This window comes from Mauremys mutica, chromosome 3 (genome assembly GCF_020497125.1).
Source record: "Mauremys mutica isolate MM-2020 ecotype Southern chromosome 3, ASM2049712v1, whole genome shotgun sequence".
NCBI lineage: Eukaryota > Metazoa > Chordata > Testudines > Geoemydidae > Mauremys > Mauremys mutica.
Genome location: NC_059074.1, coordinates 153,617,744 through 153,637,848, shown reverse-complemented (window position 1 = coordinate 153,637,848; position 20,105 = coordinate 153,617,744). Strand labels below are relative to the sequence as shown.

General features: G+C 42.7%; 1 protein-coding gene across 3 annotated transcripts in view; it reads right to left on the bottom strand.

The window, feature by feature from the left end:
- Nucleotides 1-20,105, bottom strand: part of BABAM2 (BRISC and BRCA1 A complex member 2) — a 331,069-nt gene that overhangs the window by 45,909 nt on the left and 265,055 nt on the right. The window contains exon 11 of one of the 3 annotated variants that reach the window (XM_045011498.1): nt 19,670-19,781. The exons of the other annotated variants lie outside the window; for them this stretch is intronic. Within the exon in view, the coding sequence (XP_044867433.1) occupies nt 19,699-19,781 (83 nt within the window). The 3' untranslated portion in view covers nt 19,670-19,698. Of the gene's footprint in view, nt 1-19,669; nt 19,782-20,105 lie in introns of those variants that run through there. 3 annotated transcript variants of the gene reach the window in all.

The following is a 20,105-nucleotide window of genomic DNA, read 5'->3' as shown; positions in this document are numbered from 1 at the left end:
TAATTTCCTACATGTTATAAAAACAAACTGAAAAAACAAATTTCATCATATGACATAATTATAGAACCACAGATGTGTAGTACTGGAAGGGATCTCAATAGGTGATCTAGTCCAGTCCCCTGCACTCAAAACAGGATTAAGGAATAACTGGACCATTCCTGATAGGCGTTTGTCTAACCTGCTCTTAAAAACCTCCAATGACCAAAGTTCCACAACCTCCCTAGGCAATTTATTCCAGTGCTTAACCACCCTGACAGGAAGTTTTTCCTAATGTCCAACATAAACCTCCTTTGCTGCAACTGAAACCCATTACTTCTTGTCCTATCCTCAAAGATTAATGAGAACAACCTTTTATGTACTTGAAAATTGTTATAATGTCTCCCCCTCAGTCTTCTCTTCTCCAGGCTAAACAAACTCAGTTTTCTCAATCTTTCCTCATAGGTCATGTTTTCTAGACCGTTAATCATTTTTGTTGCTCTTCTCTGCACTTTCTCCAATTGTCCACATCCCTCCTGAAATGTGGCATCAAGAACTGGACACAATACTCAGGTTGAAACCTTATCAGCCCCCACATGGGTCATCAGCAGGGTTGGATCTTTTAGCTCCACCACACAGACCTCTACCACTTGAGCTAACAGAGTAACTGATAGGAGTCTGGAGTTCCATTCCAGGTTCTGGAAAGGAATGTTCTCTAGTGGTCACAGATCCATCTGTATCTTGTTTCCTCAAACCTGATCACTTCTGCCCGTGTCCTCTTCAGCCTTTTCCCTGTCCCAGTCCTGTTTTTCTAAGCAACTGAAAACAAGATCTTGTTATGGGAAGTGTTGGGCAACCTTAATAATAAGCAGTGCTACCAGCTCCACCTATAATAAAAACGGTCTCCTAGGTGTGGCTGGTTGTTCAACTGCTCTTTTCAGATCAAGCATGACTGAGGTACAGAGCTAAGTGTCCTCAACATATTGATACCTCTGCACCCAGATATCCTGTCTCATGTACACAGGTTAACACACACACACACACGCGCACACACACATAAATGATCTGACCTTCTTGTTGTTGTACATTGTGGAATACTCACACACCTCTTCCGAAGAAGTGAGCTGCAGCTCACGAAAGCTCATGCTAAAATAAATTTGTTAGTCTTTAAGGTGCCACAAGTACTCCTGTTCTTTTTACACCTCTAAGGGTATTCTGAAGGTTGGGGTCATATGCCCACAATTCCCTCTGATTTATCCCATAATCAAACACTTTAATATGACATTTACAAACTTGCCACTGCAAACTCAGATGCAGCAAAGAGAAAAGTAGCTCTCTTCTCCACTGTCAGGGCAGCACATACAATCCTTTTAGTGCTTAGAGACATTCAACTGAAGCTGACTCGAGAGTGAATTTAGAGTTTCACCATCTCCTTTCCAAGTCACTGTAAATAGTCTTGTTTCTGAGAGAGAGCGGTAGCTGTGCCTGCACAGGGCTCCTCTCCCCACAGTGCACCTCCTTCCTGGACAAAGCAACAGCATCAGACTGAGTGGAAGAAACCATGTTTTCAGCAAAAAGATGGCTGGTCAGAGGAACAGATGTGGCTGTGAAGAAGACTGCACTGGGCAGTTAAAAGTGAGGTGGACTTCTGGCCACTGTGACCTCCTGGGAAGTAGAACTCAATCAAATGTACTGTTGGAGAGGGAATTCTTAACGGGAATGTTGCTTTGTGAGGCTGCAGCTGAAGGACTGCTTATAGGGATGTAGGTACATGTGAATCCAGAGTGCCACTATGCCAATAGAACTGAACTGCAAGGAGCCTATGTTGCTTTGGAAACAGGTATAACTGCTGGAGAAAGTGGAAGGTTTGTTTGTAGGAGACACAATTAATTATAGATGCACACCAAGCTTTACTGAAGAATGGAGAGTTTTGTTGGTATGACTTTCTAATGTAGACCAGGCTTTAGTCTTACTACAAGCAAAGGGTAATTCAAGGCCTAATCACAGAGTTGCCTAGGGTTGGGTGTGAGGCAAAAAGGGCATTTTGCTCCAGGCTCCCTCATTTGAGAAGGCCCCCAAACCAAGCGACATTGTGACCTGAGGTGTGGGGTCGCAACACTACTCAGATTTGGCCCACCAGGCCAAACCTGGGTGGTGCTGTGACCTCACACACCAGGTTGCAATACCTGGAGTGGGGAGCGGAGCCCAGCCCCATGGGACAGGAGCTGAGACACTGCTGCAGCACGAGCGTAGGCTGGCTCACTCTCCAAACCAACCCCCTGCCTCCTGGGCCTCCCTTCAGTGGTAATTTTTTTTGGAAGGGTGAGGAGGCCTCCGTTTCAGATTTTGTCCCAGGCCTCCAAAAACCTCTGTGCAGCCCTGCCTAATCTGTATCAATTTCCTTATATCCAGTCTACATTTTCCCCTTATTTCATCTCCTTACCCACTGTTATCCCTCTATGCACCTCTTTAATTAACTGCCCTCTCTCCATAGGGCTTACATTATATTTTAAAATAAAGATTGAGCCTGAGTATTTGTACATTTTACCTGCAAAATAAGAAACCTTATAAAACAAACCTTGGATTGTGAAACATGAAATAGACTATGAAAGTCAGCCAGTGAAACACAGTGATTCATTACTGACTTACAGAACTGTAAAATGTGCCCCCATGGGCAGTGCAGTTGAAGGTTATTTTTCTAGAAACTATGTACATCTAAAGTTGTAACAATAGGGTCCTATGTAGATCTTTTCATTTCATTGCTATCTTGCAAGCAAGGTAAATAAACCAAAGAGAAAAAGGAGAGGAAACACTTTTTCTCTTTTAAAGAAGAGGTCCAGTGTGTTAATAATTTACTATCTATAAGCAACCCAGAATTTGTTTTATATTACAATACCCCCGATTCACATTTCCAGCCCCCTCTTCCAGGCTGCACTTGTCTCCCATGTTTATAAATCTCAAAGAGAAGATAAGGTACTCAGATCATACAAAAAGAAATAGGAATGGTTTCACCCTATCTTTTATCTCCACCATATATTTGACTGGAACCTTCCCATTACCTATTTGTAAAGAATCTGCAGTACAACACATGAACATGACTGCCTCAGCAATACCGTAGCCGAGGACAAAAGAAAAAATTACTTCTCTGCTAAATGCTATGAGAAGAAATGGGAGATATACTGAATATCTGACAGCATGGCTACCAAATAAATCAATTCTTGATATTTATCTAACTTTTTAAAGACAGAGACAGTAGTGTGGTTTAGTGGTTAGAGCATGGGGTTGAATATCCCTTAACAGCGACCTCCTACATAGCGGGCAAGACTCAAATTCTTGGGGCAAATGTACACTGCTAAATTAAGCTGACTTAAGTCATGCTGACATACAGGTACTGCAGTAATGGAATCGGGTTTACATGTCCACACTATGCTCCGTGTGTCGGCGGTGCACTCCCTCACCAGAAGCACTTGCACCAATTTAACTGCAAGTGTGGGGGCATTGTGGGACTGTTTCTGAAAGGTAGCAACAGTCGATGTGAGCAACGCATTGTCTACATTGACATGTTGACCTAACTACTATGCCTCTTACGAAGGTGGAGTTATTAATTCGGCGTAGTGAGCAAGTTACATCAGTGGGAGCTATATTCTAGTGTAGACGGCTACAGAGTTAGGTCAACATGACCTGCCTTACGTTGACTTAACTCTGTGGTGTAGACCAGGCCTTAGTCTTAGAGCTTGTCTACATGAACCATTACAGCACTGCAAGCTGGAGTGTGAATCCACCCTGTACTATCCTGCCGAGCGGTCCATGTGGACCCTGCTGATACACGATAACAGTTTGTTAAAGCGTTTTTATCTAGTCCTCTTTGAATTGGGATGAGCTCAAAGCGCATTAATGAGCTGTTAATAAGTGCCAGTCAGTCCACGGCAGGTTAGTGTGAGGTTGATTCAGATGCCAACTTGCTTCGGTCTAACTGTTCATACAGACAAAAGCACGTAGGGTTTGGCTACACTTGCAGGTGTACAGCGCTGGGAGTTAAAGCTGTCTTCGTACAGCTGTGTAGGGAAAGCGCTGGAGTGTGGCCACACTGACAGCTACCAGCGCTGCAGTGTGGCCACATTTGCAGCATTTGCAGCAGTGTTGGGAGTGGTGCATTATGGGCAGCTATCCCAGAGAGCACCTCGTCCCATTTTGGTGCCGTGGGTTGTGGGAAGGGGGCGGACGGTGCGGGTCATTCTGCTTCCTGTCCCAACCCCCCATGAGGCATCGCTTCACATCCCAGCAATCTCTGTTTTTCCGTCCACGTTTGGCACCATCTTGACTCTCTCAACGGTTTCTGTGCAGCGCGATTTCTGTGGGAAATGGAGCCTGAACTGCTGAGGAGTATGCTGACGAGTCTCGCCAGCACATCACATTTGGCAGTTGAGCTATTCCTTAAGATCCAAAGTGATGAGGAGTCCGACAATGATAGCTAGTCGCATGACGCGTATGACACTAAATTGCTTGTGGCATTCACGGAAATGCTCAGCACCGTGAAACGCCGCTTTTGGGCTCCGGAAACAAGCACTGAGTGGTGGGATCACATCATCACGGAAGTCTGGGATGACGAGCAGTGGCTGCAGAACTTTCGGATGAGAAAAGCCACTTTCATGGGACTGTGTGAGGAGCTCGCCCTCACCCTGTGGAGCAAGGACACGAGACTGAGAGCTGCCCTGCCGGTGGAGAAGCGGGTGGCTATTGCAATCTGGAAGTTGGCAACTCCAGACAGCTACCGATCGGTTGGGAACCAGTTTGGAGTGGGAAAGTCGACTGTTAGAATCGTGTTGATGCAGGTTTGCAGGGACATTAATTGCATCCTGCTAAGAAGAACCGTGACTCTGGGAAACGTGCAGGACATTGTGGATGGCTTTGCACAAATGGGTATCCCTAACTGTGGAGGGGCGATAGATGGGACGCATATTCCTATTCTGGCACCACCCTATCTAGCACCCGAGTACGTTAATCGGAAGGGGTATTTCTCTATGGTTCTCCAGGCGCTTGTGGATCACCGTGGGCATTTCATTGACATTAACACAGGCTGGCCTGGAAAGGTGCATGATGCACGCATCTTTCGGAACACTGGCCTGTTCAGGAAGTTGCAGGCAGGGACTTTTTTCCCAGACCGGAAGATCACAGTCGAAATGCCCATTGTGATTCTTGGAGACCCCGCTTACCCGTTAATGCCTTGGCTCATGAAACCGTATACAGGGAAGCTTGACAGGAGCAAGGACCGGTTCAACTACAGGCTGAGCCGGTGCCGAATGACTGTGGAGTGTGCTTTTGGCCGTTTAAAGGGGCGCTGGCGATCTCTGTATGGGAAGCTAGACTTGGGGGAAAGCAGCATCCCCGTGGTTATATCCGCGTGCTGTACCCTCCATAATATTTGTGAAGGGAAGGGTGAAAGATTCAGTCTGGCATGGACCTCCGAGGTTCAATGCCTGGAGGCTGAATTTGTGCAGCCAGAGAGCAGGGCTACTAGAGAGGCCCAGCACAGAGCTGCAAGGATTAGGGATGCCTTGAGGGAGGAATTTGAGGTTGAAAACCAACAGTAATGTTTGGTGCCTTGCACGGGAGTGAAGTGCAGTGGTTACAATGTTAGTAGGAATCTGTGTTTCCTAAGCTGATTTGCAGTGCCTGTTTCTTTCCTGGGCTAAGGTATCTTTGACTTTCTGCAATAATAAAGACTGTTTTCAAAGTCAAGAATTCATTTATTGAAAAGAAAATAACTTTATTGACAGACACAACATTTTGGGAACCTAAAAGGGCAGGGGGGTGGGGTGGGGAACTGTATAGTCAAAGATTTGAATATGTCCTGTCTGGAGTGCTGTGCAATGACTGCTGCACTTCAGAATGCCTATACTGCATGGTGATGGGGGTTGAGTGCAGAGGGTAAGGGTCGTAGTTCTCAGGGCTGGTTGGTGAACGTACAGGTGTTGGAGGCAGCTGGTGGTGGTAAGAACCTGGATGCTGGGGAAGGGGGTTTTGAGCTGACATTGGGGCACAAGGGAAAGAGCTTTGGGACGGGGGCGGGGCGGCGCGATAGTGCTCTGCCTGCATGGCTATGAGCGCCTGGATAGAGTCCGCTTGGTGCGCCAGGATGCTTATCAGCTGCTTTGTGCTTTTCTTCCTGGCCGCTGCGTTTTTCTGGTGGATCCTGCTTTCCCTTTCCCTCCAGTCCTGCACTTTTTGATTCTCTGTGGCAGAGTGATCCATAACTGCTTGCAGTCTTTGCTTTTTTGTGGCTTCTTCCGGAGGTTTTGGAGTCTTTGAGCTGTTGATAACACGGGCAGCCGAGACCTCAAGGTTGCTTGTGGAAAGGCAAAAAATGCAACACTTAACAGAGGCAGCATTGTTTATATCAGACAGTTATTCCCACACAGTGAAGGAGTTTACAGTCTTCACAATACCGTAATTTTCCCATCCCAAAGAGAGTGCACATAACCCACAGGAGCCCCGAAATGGTGAGTAAAGGGGACTGATTGCTTCAGGACTGTACTGTCCTCAGGGTTTCTGTGCATTGGGGAAAGCAAACAGCTGCAGGGGGCACCTACACTGAACTCTCTCCCAACATTTTCCACAGGAGTTGATCCTGGAAGATATCTCGCTGCTGCGGGTCACCTGGGAAGAGCGGGAGGGTCTTCTACAGCAATGCGGATTCCGCCCTGGCCCCTATGCAGCTTGCCTGTGTGCAGCAATGGTCCCCCCACCCCTCGCGGCACAGTGGCGCAGACGCGTTAGCCTGACTGGGACAAGGACCACAGTGGCTCTCCCAATAAACTTGCGCAAGCGCATTGCCCACGCTCTGGCTGAAACTTTTGAAGAGATTACCGAGGCCGACGTGATAGACCACATCAATGCGCTATTCCGCATCTAGGCATGCAGCCCTAACCCTCCCTCCTCTCCCAAAACATTTCCATCGTGAAAATAAAAGCCGCTTACTGGGAACCCGCTCCTCTGTTTGTCCTCCACCAAGTACTAGCTGCTGCGACTGGCTACCTTCTTCCTGGCTTGAGAAGAGCTCCTGACTGCATGCCTCCAGGGACTCCGGGGTGTCTCCCCCCATCCCAGTACCCTCACTCTCGCTTTCCTCCTTCTCCTCCTCCTCCTCCTCTCCCCGCTCTGAAGTGTCCATCGTGGTCATCGGAGTGGTGGTGGGGTCACCCCCAAGTATCGTGTCCAGCTCTTTGTAGAAACGGCAGGTCGTGGGGGCAGCACCAGAGCGGCGGTTTCCCTCGTAGGCTTTGCAATAGGCATTCCACAGCCCCTTCTCTTTAACCCTGCACTGCAGCGCGTCCTGGTCATGGCCCCTTTCCAGCATGGCTCTTGATACCTGCCCAAAGGTATCGTAATTCCTACGGCTGGAGCGCAGCTGGGACTGCACAGCTTCCTCCCCCCAAACACTGATGAGGTCCAGCAACTCGCCATTGCTCCATGCTGGGGCTCGTTTGCCGCGTGGAGGCATGGTCACCTGGAAAGATTCACTGATTGCACTCCACACCTGGCTGAGCAAACAGGAAGGGGATTTTTAAAATTCCCGGGGCATTTAAAGGGTGGGTCACCTGAGGCCAGGGCAGTAGAGTTCGAACTGATGAGCAGAGTGGCTGAACAGGCATTCTGGGATACCTCCGAATACCTCTGGAGGCCAATAACAGCGCTTTTGGTGGCCACACTGGCGGAGCAGCACTGCATCACCAGCGCTGTAGTGGTTATTCCCCAGGCCGAGGTGGAGTACAGCCAACACTGTAGCCAGGGAGATACACCGCTGTACATGCCTTGCAAGTGTGGACGGTGAGTGAGTTGCAGCGCTGTAAAGCCACTACCAGCGCTGCAACTCTCCAGTTTAGCCAAGGCCTTAGTGTTTGTTAGAGCAATATGTTTCCAAAGCTGTAAAATGGAGCTAGTAGTGCCAACATATATATCACAAAAGGGTGCTGGGAGGCTCAATGAAAAGTGCTAAGCATTTGTTTATGTTTTGGACATTGAGGTGGAATGACTTCATTCTATCACATTTCATTGAAAGGATTGTTCCACCTCCATACTTTCATACAGTATGTAATGAGGGAATGAAACCTCCTGCAGCGGGTGGAGATCAGAAATACAAATGCACTTCTGTTCTGGTAGAGAGAACAGTAACACACAGAAGCACTGGGGATTATGTAGGCAGCCTACCACCCACATGAGATTAATGACTGACAGAGTTTGAATTTTTTTTTAGAGGTATAAACACACACACTTTATTTGAGGTGTATAAGAGACACACCTGGCGAGCTGACCTGAACACTGGGCTAGACTCTTGTAGTGATAATGTTTTGTATTTACTCCTGCTTCCATTCTGATATGTTATATATGTATATTTCCTTGTAAGAATAAGATAACATTTAAAGGACAAAATATGTAACACGATCCAATAAGACCATGAATTGTATATAATACCTTTCCTCATGAAAGAGGCGTACATGCTTTACAGACCATGGACCAGATTCAGACCATGGGTGCAGGGACATGAACGTTGTATCCTCTGCATAAGTTAGGGCAGTTACACCACGGGAGGCTTTCACCACTGGGAGAAGGCAGGTGATGGTACCATTGCTTTTCCTCCAATTGGGTTTTTCTAAAGAAAGCAGCTTCCATGAAGTTCTTGTGGGAGCTCCACTGGTGAAGGCTCCTTAAGAGATGTGCTGATTCAGTGCATCTCCTGAATGGCCCTGACTTGGCCTAGTCACCAGCATGTTTGGCTTTGCGGTGGCTGGGTCAAGATCCCTCAGTGGAACAGGGTTTATAACTGGCTTGGCTACTGTAGCCCACCACTCCTCCCTTGACTTTCTGCTACTGAAAACCGGTAGCCTAAGTTCCACTGGTTCAAAGTGCAGACTGAATGGGTAAATCTGGTCCATATGTACAGGAGTCACTGCCAACCAATGAAGTGAACTTATCCATTGGTTGGAAATGCAGCAGCATTCTATGTCAGCGACACTACAGTGGCAATATTTTTAAGGGAGAAGGCGAAAGAATGAAGAATAACATTCAACTGAAACTACTGGGGCAAAGTAGGTCTGTAGAGTCACCTGAGTTAGAATTTGGTAAATATATTGGGACTAACATCCCTTCTGCTGCAGAAGGTTCATAGGATCTTCAGAGGAACACTGTCAACAGGAAATCTGCAACCCAGTAGATTTAAAAAGTGAATTAGAAGCAGTTCATAGTGCTCCACATGCCCCTGAGGCCCCCGCCAGTTTTGTGCTTTTGTAATCACATTTTATTATTTTGAAAAATGATTTTCTTTCTCTTGTTGCTGTGTGAAAGATGCACACAGACAGCATGGGGAACTGATTGCCTTTCCAGCTGAATGAAATTGATTATGCACAAAGTGCTGTCAAATGTACAACATACAACTGAAAAATAGAGAAAAATGTATGTTTTCTCTTTAAGTCTTTGAGTTATAGATTAATCTTGGGTGTAATAACAACAGTAGAAGATTAAAAAAACCAGAAGTGTGTCTTTTTAAGTGGAGACCTTTAATAATTCTATGTTGGCAATATCCAGGATTTACATTGTGTCTGAAATTCACACCCCCTAGCATCATGATGGAGCATTAATTTAATAATGACATAGAAGGAAGACTACTACTCATTGAGGACCCAGTCCTGAAACAAGATCTGTGGAATAGTGGACTCTTACAATCATGTGAAATTTTCCCACCTCAGTTGATAGGAAGATCAAGTATTCAGGATTAGGAAGTAAGCCAGGAGTCCATTGAAAGGCTCAGAAGGTGCGTTTGCTAGAGGGGTTATGGACAGTCTAATGGAATGGGAAGGGGGTGGGAGAGGAATGTTGGTCGATCTTTGCCTTAGTCACCTTTAATACAGCCAGTACCTCTGGGGCAGAAGGTTAGCGCTGTATGCTCATTCAGTTCTTGGCCTCTCTGTGGAAACTGTCAGCAAAGGATCAACTAATGACAACTTTGGTGGTGGGTATTGTGATGGGAACATGCTCCTTTTGAAATGGACAAAGGCCTCCAACTCTTTTCATATTGGACAGGAATGGCTTTCAGTCACTATAAGCCTCAGTTGATTTGAACTGGTGACCGAGAAGAGCAAGGCTATACATCCCATTTTTAAGACTTTGAGCCATCCAACTTGTCCCTCCCCAAACATCTCTTATGATTGCATATAGCATCTTTGCAGAAGGCCAACTCGACGTCTAAAATACAGAAGTGGTTATTTTTGATTATAATGTTTTTCCATAGCCCATGTGTCTTTCTGAATAATGGAAACAATGACTTATGTTGGAATAAACTATTTCTGCATAGTATGGAGTTTGAACTTGTTTATCTTGTGGATTACACTGAGCCTGGAATTTATGCATCTCCTATAAAAACTGTTCTTTATAAGTGTGTAACTCTTTCTGGTTTGAGAATGACTGAACAGCATTTTGCCACTGCCATGTCTATACTGAGATTTTTCTTACAATTCCTACCAGTCGTAGTAACAATGGAAGCTATAGTGTAGACCAGGTGTTGGTGACCACTGGTATTTTTACTATTGTGTCATCTAGATTTGATCTGAACAGAGATTAAGCTGACCAGATGTCCCGATTTTATAGGGACAGTCCCGATATTTGGGGCTTTGTCATATATAGGTGCCTATTACTCCCACCCCATCCTGATTTTTCACACTTGCTATTTGGCCACCTACCAGAGATAGATGACATGGTGGTAAAAATACTAGTGCTTTGTCTACACTAGAGCTCCCACTGTTACCATCACCAGGAGAGCAGCACTAGTAATAGTGCAGTGGTGCAAAACTTTACGGAAAGCATCAGATTGGACAAGGCCACAATGCCAAAACACTATTCAGTCCTTGTCAAATTTAGCCTCATCTAACGACTATGTATTAATTATATTGATTACTTAAGAATTCCCAGTTATCACTCTGAGGTTTAACAGGTGCTTGTCCCAAGATCAGGCCCAGTATTATTAAAATTACAGTACAGTGGGGAACCCTGATGTGCGCAGTTACAATACTCACACTATAGGAACCCTTCGATATTTACAATTGTTTATTAATACATTTAGCAAAGTCACAAACACTCTAACCCAGTAAGGTAGAGAGAGATAATACAGAATGTACATCTGAACATCCATATACTCAACACCATCCCTTGCAGAAAAACCTGAAATGTTAGCCATGATCTTCCTTGTCACCATCACCTTCCTCATCATCACCAGTGGCCATCATCCTGGCACCTCACAAGGGCTACATCTCTCTCTCTGTCCTACTGCACCCAGCCTGTGATACAATTTTATAAAAAGTTTTGCCAACGCCACTACCTCTAATGTATATTCAGTAGGGGTTTCTCCCCTCTTCCTTATTTGTATTTCCTCATCTTACAAATGTTAGGGTGTTGTTCTCCTATAGATAGTATATTAATTATCTCGACTTACTATCATATACGTCAATTTGTTGCCATGGCACTCTTGTGATCAGATAACTGTGGATATTCTATCCAGAAGCTGGTGTTAACTCATTTTCCTGTGGTTTGCTAATGTCATTATGAACAAAATTTTCCTTTCCTGTTTCCCAAAACTTAGGGGTGACCACTGGACTATTTATCTGTGCCAAAGTTCATAGGCCTCAAGTCTCATGCTAACTGCTGAAGCCAATGTCTTACAGGATACAGGCCTGTAGGTTCCTTGTATTACTGCTGAATAAAATAAATGCTAAAGCTAGCTTTATGGGCTACGCACACCAGAAGAGGTTATATACTTCAAAGGGACTTTTCAAGACACAAACTCAGTTCCTGAATAGATTTTACCTTATTTATTGTTAGTGGTAGATCTGCTGAATTTTGGGTTTTTTTACTACCCCATTCTTATAATACAAAATAATCACAGTGCAATTTGGGATGACTTTTTAGAAAGACTGTGCCTTCTGGCTTGTGAAAATGAGAAATTTAAAATATGTGCTTCAAACAGAGTTTCTGTATTCTTTGTTTAGTCATATAGGGGAAATAGTTCACAGCACAAATTAAGAGTTTGTTCAAACAGTCTCCAGTAATAACAGAAAAGCATATGATAGGATGTTGTAAAACTAACCTGGCAAATGCTTTATAATCACTTCTATCTTTTGAGTGACATTATCCCCATCCCCATTAAACCTTACTGCTTTGGACTTTTAAAAACAACACTGGACAAAATACCAGTAAATGTATCATAGGGAACTATGCTGCATTGGCCCCAGGGAAATGGAATGAATAACCTAATAGGTCTTTCTGTCTCTAACTCTTATATAAATCTCTCCAGTGGGTTTGGGTGGTGGTGGTGGTGGTGGGGGGGGGTTTGCTCTCTGTCATGTGCATGCCATGTCTTAATGACTTTTTTTCCCTCTCTCTCTCTCTCTCTCTTTTTTTTAAATTCCCAAGGCTTTCCTCCTCTGGCTTCCACTTCTTTTTATTGTTTCTGGTGCACCAGTTTCTATAGCAACTCCTCCTAGCAGGGATGAGACACTGCTGCTCTATAAAGCTGAATCTTGCCCATTTGAGCCATTTGAAGTCTGCACTGTAAGTACAGCAGTAGTTTCTATCAGTATAGAAAAATCTGTGCTCAAACTTAGCATAGATTTGGGACTATGGTGTCCCACTGCTGGAGAAAAGAGGCATTTATCCTTCTTTTGGCACTAACACTGTCAGAGGAGAGAGAAAGCCTTTGCAATTTGTTGAGAAGTTCTAAATAGCATTTCAGTAGAATACAGAGGCATTTAAAGTGTGTTTCTCCTCTGACAAGTGTCTGTGTAAAAATGGCAGTCTCTCTTAATGGTTCCTTATTAATTTTACTCAGTTTACAAGTAATGATTTTTTTTCTGATAGTGTTTCAAACTCAGCCTTGGAGTTGAAAATCAAAATGAGTTGTTTTCTGCTCATGTTTCGCCACCAGAAATAAAGTTCCTAAAATCCACACTTTGCTCTCAATGACAATTGTGTGACCTCACCCTCTTCCAATTTCAGTCCCATGCAATCTCATTGTTTTCAAATTATACTCTAAATTACACCTACACAATCCAATTGTCTTCGAATTCCACTCCAGTTACTTCCACACACCCTGGTGCCTGCAGATTACATCTTGAGTTGCATCTGTGCCACCTCACTTCTTTTAGTTGTGGCACATGTGTAACAGATGAGAATTTGGCTCTGCAATTGGAATTTACTTCACAATTCTGTTGCTGATGCAAGAAGTATATTGGCTTTGTAGTGATAACATGGTAAAGTGGTAAAAGCTTACTGTCTTAGAAAGTGAATAGATATAATTCTGAATACACACAGGAAGCAAGGTTGGAGAGGAAAACTAGTCTTGCTGTTTAGGCACTGAACTGGGACTCTGGAAATCAGTATTTAATTCCCAGTTCTGTCACATATTTCCTACGTGACCTAAGGGAAACCACTTAATTGAATTGGCCTCGTTAGCACTGACCCCCCACTTGGTAAGGTAGCTCCCATCTTTTCATGTGCTGTATATTTATACCTGCTTACTGTATTTTCCACTCCATGCATCTGATGAAGTGGATTATAGCTCACGAAAGCTTATGCCCAAATCAATTTGTTAGTCTCTAAAGTGCCACAGGGACTCCTTGCTGTTTTCACTTAATCTCTCTGTCTCTGAGTTCCACACCTGTAAAGTAGGGATAATACATCTTCCCTACCTCACAGGTGATCTTTGAGGATAAGTTCATTAATGTTTGTGAGGTAATTGTTCATTATGGTAATAGTGGTCTAGATAGACAGACTGTTAAGTAGTGACATTTCTACGTTGTCACTTTTCAGAGTAAAAGAAGCTACTGTGAAAGTTGATGACTTTTCTATCCACTTGTTAAAGAGCTTGTAGTTCCCATTTCAAAGCAGATGAAGCAATACTAAATAATGAGCTTTAAAATATCCAGGGCAATATAATAAAAAAAGGAAAAACTTAAAAAATACAAACCATACATATGTTTCCTTGAAATGACACTGACAATGGAAACTGACATTTTACCAAAAAATGCTTGCTTCTACTATCACTGCCATAAAACCAAAGAATTTTAAAATCTAATTTACTTTTCACCTTGTATGGTTTCCATATCTCAACCCTCTGTTATTAAAATCTACTTACAAATATTGACATAGATTTATATCAGTCTAACATGAACACAGGCGAACAGAATAAAAGGAGACAAACCACCTCTGCCTTCAACTTTACTAGCCTCAAACACAAAGCACTAAGGTCTACAAAATGTCATTCAGCTCATAGAATATTAACATCCAGCAAGGAATCATAGGAACATGATGTTGAAATATTCTCAATGGATAATGATGAGGTTATATAATTATTTATGATTCAATACAAATTTGAAACTACAGCTAGGTGACAGTGCCCCTTTAAAGACCTGGCAATGATGGAAACTTGGTAGCAAAAGGCCAATTCAGTTTCCACACACAATACTTCAGTTCAGTTCTGTGATTAGCCTCGGACTGCACCCAGTTAAGTGATGAACAGAGCAGCTTGTCTGTGATTAAAACCAATTTCCCACCACGGTGCCTGATCCTCAGAGGTGGTAAGTACTTGCAATTCCCACTGAACTCAACAGGTGACATTCACCCCTATGCTCAAGACCTACGTAGCAAGTAAATTCCACTTCAAACCTTATTGTGAGCACTTATGTGGGACTTAGATGGTGCATAAGCTTTGTGCAGATGCTCTCTACACAAGAGTGAATTTTAGGATCAGACACCAAAGAATAAACATTACTGGGAGCAAATGGCAGGGAGCCAGAGAAGGGAATTGGGTTTGCCAGCTTACCCTTCCTTGCTGACTCCACTGTCAAGGAATCACTCCCAAGAACTGGTCCTAGTGGCCTCCTGGAACCATTGCTAGCCTCAGCTTTCCAGGATTGGTCCTGGAAAAGCTCCAGCTTTTCCTGACTATCTATCACTAACAGCAGAAAGCTATCCTGTCACAACCGTAGCAGACTTTTGACTTCACTCTACCTCAATATTGAGCTTCTGACTTTTGAACCATTGTTTTTGTTATTATACTTCACCTACCTTCTGCTGCCCTACCTTCCCTTCTCTTAACCAATGTGCATCACACCCTCCTCCTCTGCCTTGCTCCCTACATTATAGTGCACTTGCTTTCTTTGTCTCATCCCTTTCATTTCCACAAATTCGCCCTTCTGCAACCTTTCACCTCTCTTCTTGAAGCCACACCGCCACAAACAATAAAATAAAAAGAACCATACAATAATCAGGAAAGATTTAATTTATAAAACAAAAAATTAAAATATTTAATTAAAAACACAGAACCATCAAGATGTGTGCCAACTATCTCAAGTAAATACAGAATCTAACTGCTGTAACTCCTGTCCTCTATTTGCAAGATGACCTGGGCCACAGGACTGCCTGTTTTCCCAGGTGTTTAGCTGAAGGTGCTTTTCTCACACAACATCCCATGGAGAAGGCAGAGCCAATCAAGTTCAAAACACCAAGGAGAGCAGGAACCATCAGATGATCTGCCTGGAATTTTAGGCATTAGTTATGATTGCTGGCAGATATTTTGATTGACTCAGCAGAACAATTCTTGAAGACTATTTTCTTTTCAGCACCCAATGTTATGGGAACAAGTCCCACATGGGAGGAAAAACTGACAAGATCCCCAAACTATCAAACTCATTAACATTATTATTTTTATTATTATTTGAATTGTGGTAGCACCTAGGAGCTCCAGTCATGGACCAGGACCCTACTGTGCTAGCCACTCTCTACTTCTAACATTTAACTCCACACAAGAAGAGAGAGGGATTAGCTTCATGACCAAATCTGCTGACAGACAGAGGATAACTGTGAGACGGAGCACTCTCTTTTATGTTCTTGGTTCCAAATTACCATCTCCATTTGCCTATCCCTAGAGACTTTACTGCTTTACATGGTTCTGTGATTTGCGTGGCAGGGCATGTAACTCCTGGACTAGGAATCTGCAAAGCAACTTCACAAAGGACAACAGTAATACATGCCAAGGTAAAGCAACAATTCTTTGTTAAGTAAGCCAGCTAGACCCAAATATGACCAGACAATAAACAGTACAATAGGTTGCCTTTTTGGTCTGAATGGTTGGCCAATATTTGAGGCCTTGCAGGATGTTTCCATTAGGAGGTGAAATTGATGGTAGAGTCAGGTATTTATTTCGTGCAATCCTGTTTATTTACAAAACATGGACACAAACACCTGTTTCTCTGAACACAGTATGCACAAACAGAGCAGGCAGTGTCCTTGCTGGCTATTAGCCTCCCTTCCAAACAGAGCTCTGTCCAATATAATCTCTTTCTCTTAGCTTCCTCTCATGGTCATGCTATCAGTGCTTCTCTGGCTTTGTCCTTATTTTTCTGGCTGCTTTCTTCTTCTAACACACACAGCTAAAATCAAATTGCTTTTGCAATCAGTTCCCAGTGAAACCCTCTAATTCTCACCAAGTTAATTCTTTGCTCAGGCCTTTCATTTGGCTAGTGCTATGGGTGGTGACTTCTAGTGCTCCAGCTATTTTACTACATAATGGAGCTTAATTGTTTTTTCCATTTTGCCTAAGTGAAGTGTGTCCAGCAGCTTCGAAAAGGTCTGTGATTGCCCACAAAGTACACACTTGCTGGAAGCTACCAATATACTTGGAGGAAGCTACCATGCTCACTGGTATAAGATCATATATGGAGCAAGAAAGCAAGACCTTTCCATTTAAACATGTATCCTTCCAAATCCTCCATTATAAGAAGCCAACAACCACTAATTCATCACTGATACTTTTATTACTATTTCCAATCCTTCCGTCTTCTACCAATCTCATTTGTGTTGAAATGCTAAACGCACATCTACAGTAAAGATCAAGTTTCCAAAAAAAATTACGTAACACATTCTCACTCTTGTGTCCATATCCAGAGGTCTATTCAACCTTGGACATACACCCATGAAATCTGCATTAACATTAATGTGAGGCATGGGTACATAGCCAAGGAAAGAAAGACCCTTTAAGTCTCTGAAAATGAATCATCTTATTTACAAAACTAAAGAAAAAACATCAGTGTTATAAAACAGTAGCAAAGGGAATAGAGTTACTCTTCAATTACACCACCATTAACATTAAACTTGGTTAATGAGTTCCTCTCCCAAGTGAATGAACATGAACTTCTCTTAATGTTCATTTCTTCTCTTATAATATGTATTTGAAAACACTTGATTAACTCTTTGAACTAAACCACTAAAACAACAGTTCCTGTGACCTCATTTTGACCTGACTTTGATAGATTCACTTAATGATTAGATTAAAATAGTTGCTAAAGTCTGCAATTAGATAGCTCTCCTATATTGCAAGATAAGCTGTACAGACTTCCCTTACTGTGCCCTTTATTCCACAAGTACTACACAATACTGTACTTTTTATCATGTGAGACTGTTCTGGAGTGGAGGCGGGGGTTCCAGTAGACATAAATCCTGAGTTGAGTCAACAGAAAAAAGACTAATAAAATATTATAACAGTGTATGTAAAGTACAGTATTCTGTCCCAGTGTAATATTATTTTAAAATCCAATTTACCTTTTACAGTTTTGGTCCTTTTCTTTTTCACTTAACTCAGACTACTTTCTCTATGAACCCTGGGTACATAGTCATTTGTGCAACCCACACTAAAGTCTGTGCCACCAAAACCTCAGTGCTAGTTTTAGTGAGCTAGCTAGATGAAAGCCTGCGTGGGTATGTCTACATGAGCTGCAAATCTATTTTAATAAAGAATCTTATTCCTTTTACTTGGTTTGCCACCATGCCTTCTGCACATTTGCACAGTTCCTCTTTTTCTCACTTATACTTCATTTATTCTTTGAAGAATGTTTTCCATATAGTAAATATATAAAGTACATTTTTTCAACTTAAATCTATCTGTGCTAGACATTTTAACAACAGGCTGATAAATATTCAACCATAATATACACAGTCATTTCAGCGGTGAAGAGATGAAAGTCTGCATTACTTCAATCAGGAAATGAAATGCAGGTTTCGGTGATTTCATTGCAATATCCTTTAGTATATATGACTTATTTAAGTTATGCAGTGGGTTATTCAACAAGCAAGTGATGCAATGACTTGCACAGATGTTACTGCAGAATTTACAAGGTCATGGAGCTAATTCATAGTGACAAGCTGTTCCGTTATAATCATACCTCTCAAGGGCTCTACAGTCACAAGTAGAGAGCTCTGAATATTACTTAACAATTAAAAACTCCTCTACCGTTCAGCAGAAGTTTGAATTTTGACTCTTGTGAAACCTAGCTACTTCAATGTTTATTAGGGCTAATACCAGGCTTTCTTCTCTCAAGGCAAAAACCAGCTCCATAGAAAACTTAAATTTAATACAACTTAAAACAAAACTAAAGACAATAGGGATGAAGAAGCGTGGGGAGGGTTGGGGGAAGAGATGGGGAGAATGATGCAGAAAGTGAAGGAACATTCAATAGGACACCCCTGGTCTCTGAGAGCATGGAGTGGGAAAGGATTGTGAGTGAATGTATAAAGAAAGGTTGACTTGTCCAACTGGACCTTCTTTACTAGCTTACGCTGTAAATCCTACAGTTATCATGGAAATTACATCCAGTTTCAAATTTTCGAGAGTTCATAAATAATAGGTTCAGATGTTTTCTTTAAAATCTAAAATTATAGTCTCTTGCATTTAGCAAGCTTGTATTTAGACACCACCACCAGTGTTCTTATAGGAGAAACTGGCCCAAATTAAAGAAAAAAGAAAGAATACAACTAAGACTATTTCAGCACTAAAGGGCTAACATAATACAATACTTGTAGCCACAGTGTGGCATTTATCATTGTTTTACACTAAATGGCACCACAGAGAAGAGAAGAGCATTGGTCAAAAATAAATAAATAAAGGGTAAGCTAATTGACAGTCTGAGGGCAGAGCACAGATACTCTTGCCCAAACCAAATACTCTCTATATTTCTGTGTTTCTAAAATTCATGCATTTAAAGGCCAGAAGGAATTATTGGTATCATCTAGTCTGATCTCCTGCACAATGCAGGCCACAGAACCTTACCTAGTAATTTTTTCATAAAGCCCATAGTTTTTGTTTAAGCTATAGCATATCTTTCAGAAATATATCCAGTCTTGATTTAAAGACTTCCAGTGATCGAGAATCCACCACATCCCTAGGTAAGTTGTTCCAATGGTTAATTACCCAAATTGTGAAAACCATGCACCTTACTTCTAGTCTGGCTTTGTCTAAACTTTAGTTCCCAACCCCAAAGGTACTGGTTATATTTTTGTCTGCTAGATTGGTGGGAGGGATAGCTCAGTGGTTTGAGCATTGGCCTGCTAAACCCAGGGTTGTGAGTTCAACCTTTGAGGGGGCCACTTAGGGATCTGGGGAAAATCAGTACTTAGTCCTGCTAGTGAAGGCAGAGGGCTGGACTCGGTGACCCTTCAGGGTCCCTTTTAGTTCTAGGAGATATAGAGAGAGACACCTATCTATATATAAAAAGATTAAAGAGCCACCTACTATCAGAAATCTCTTCCTCATGTATGTACTTGTAGACCATGATCAAGTCACCTCAAACTCATAACATGTTCTAGTGCTGTCTTGATTTCCAAATTTAATTCAAAGTGTGTGCATCAAGGATGCCCAAAACATAGCTGGAGGGTCAACGGTGGCCCACTGAGTCCTAAAATCTTGCTTGTGGCTGTCGTCTCTCTAACTACAGGAGGACAACAAAGGTGATCAGCTGCAGGTTTTTCTAGAGGGTGAATTGAAAAAAGCAACAATTTCTATTCATCTCTCTCAGAAAATATAAGTACAAGAAACATTATGGATGTGTACATTATTTTGATCTAAAAGGGCCCACAAATTTACTGGTTCGTGGCAAGTGATGAATGAATTTGGGTACCCCTGGGTTATGCACACTAATGGCCTGGTTGTCAAAATGTGCAGCTGCTAGAACCTTGAGGCAAGTTACTGGAGCACTTTCCAAGAACACATTTGGTAATTTTATAAATCAGATCTATCTGCATAAATCATCCCT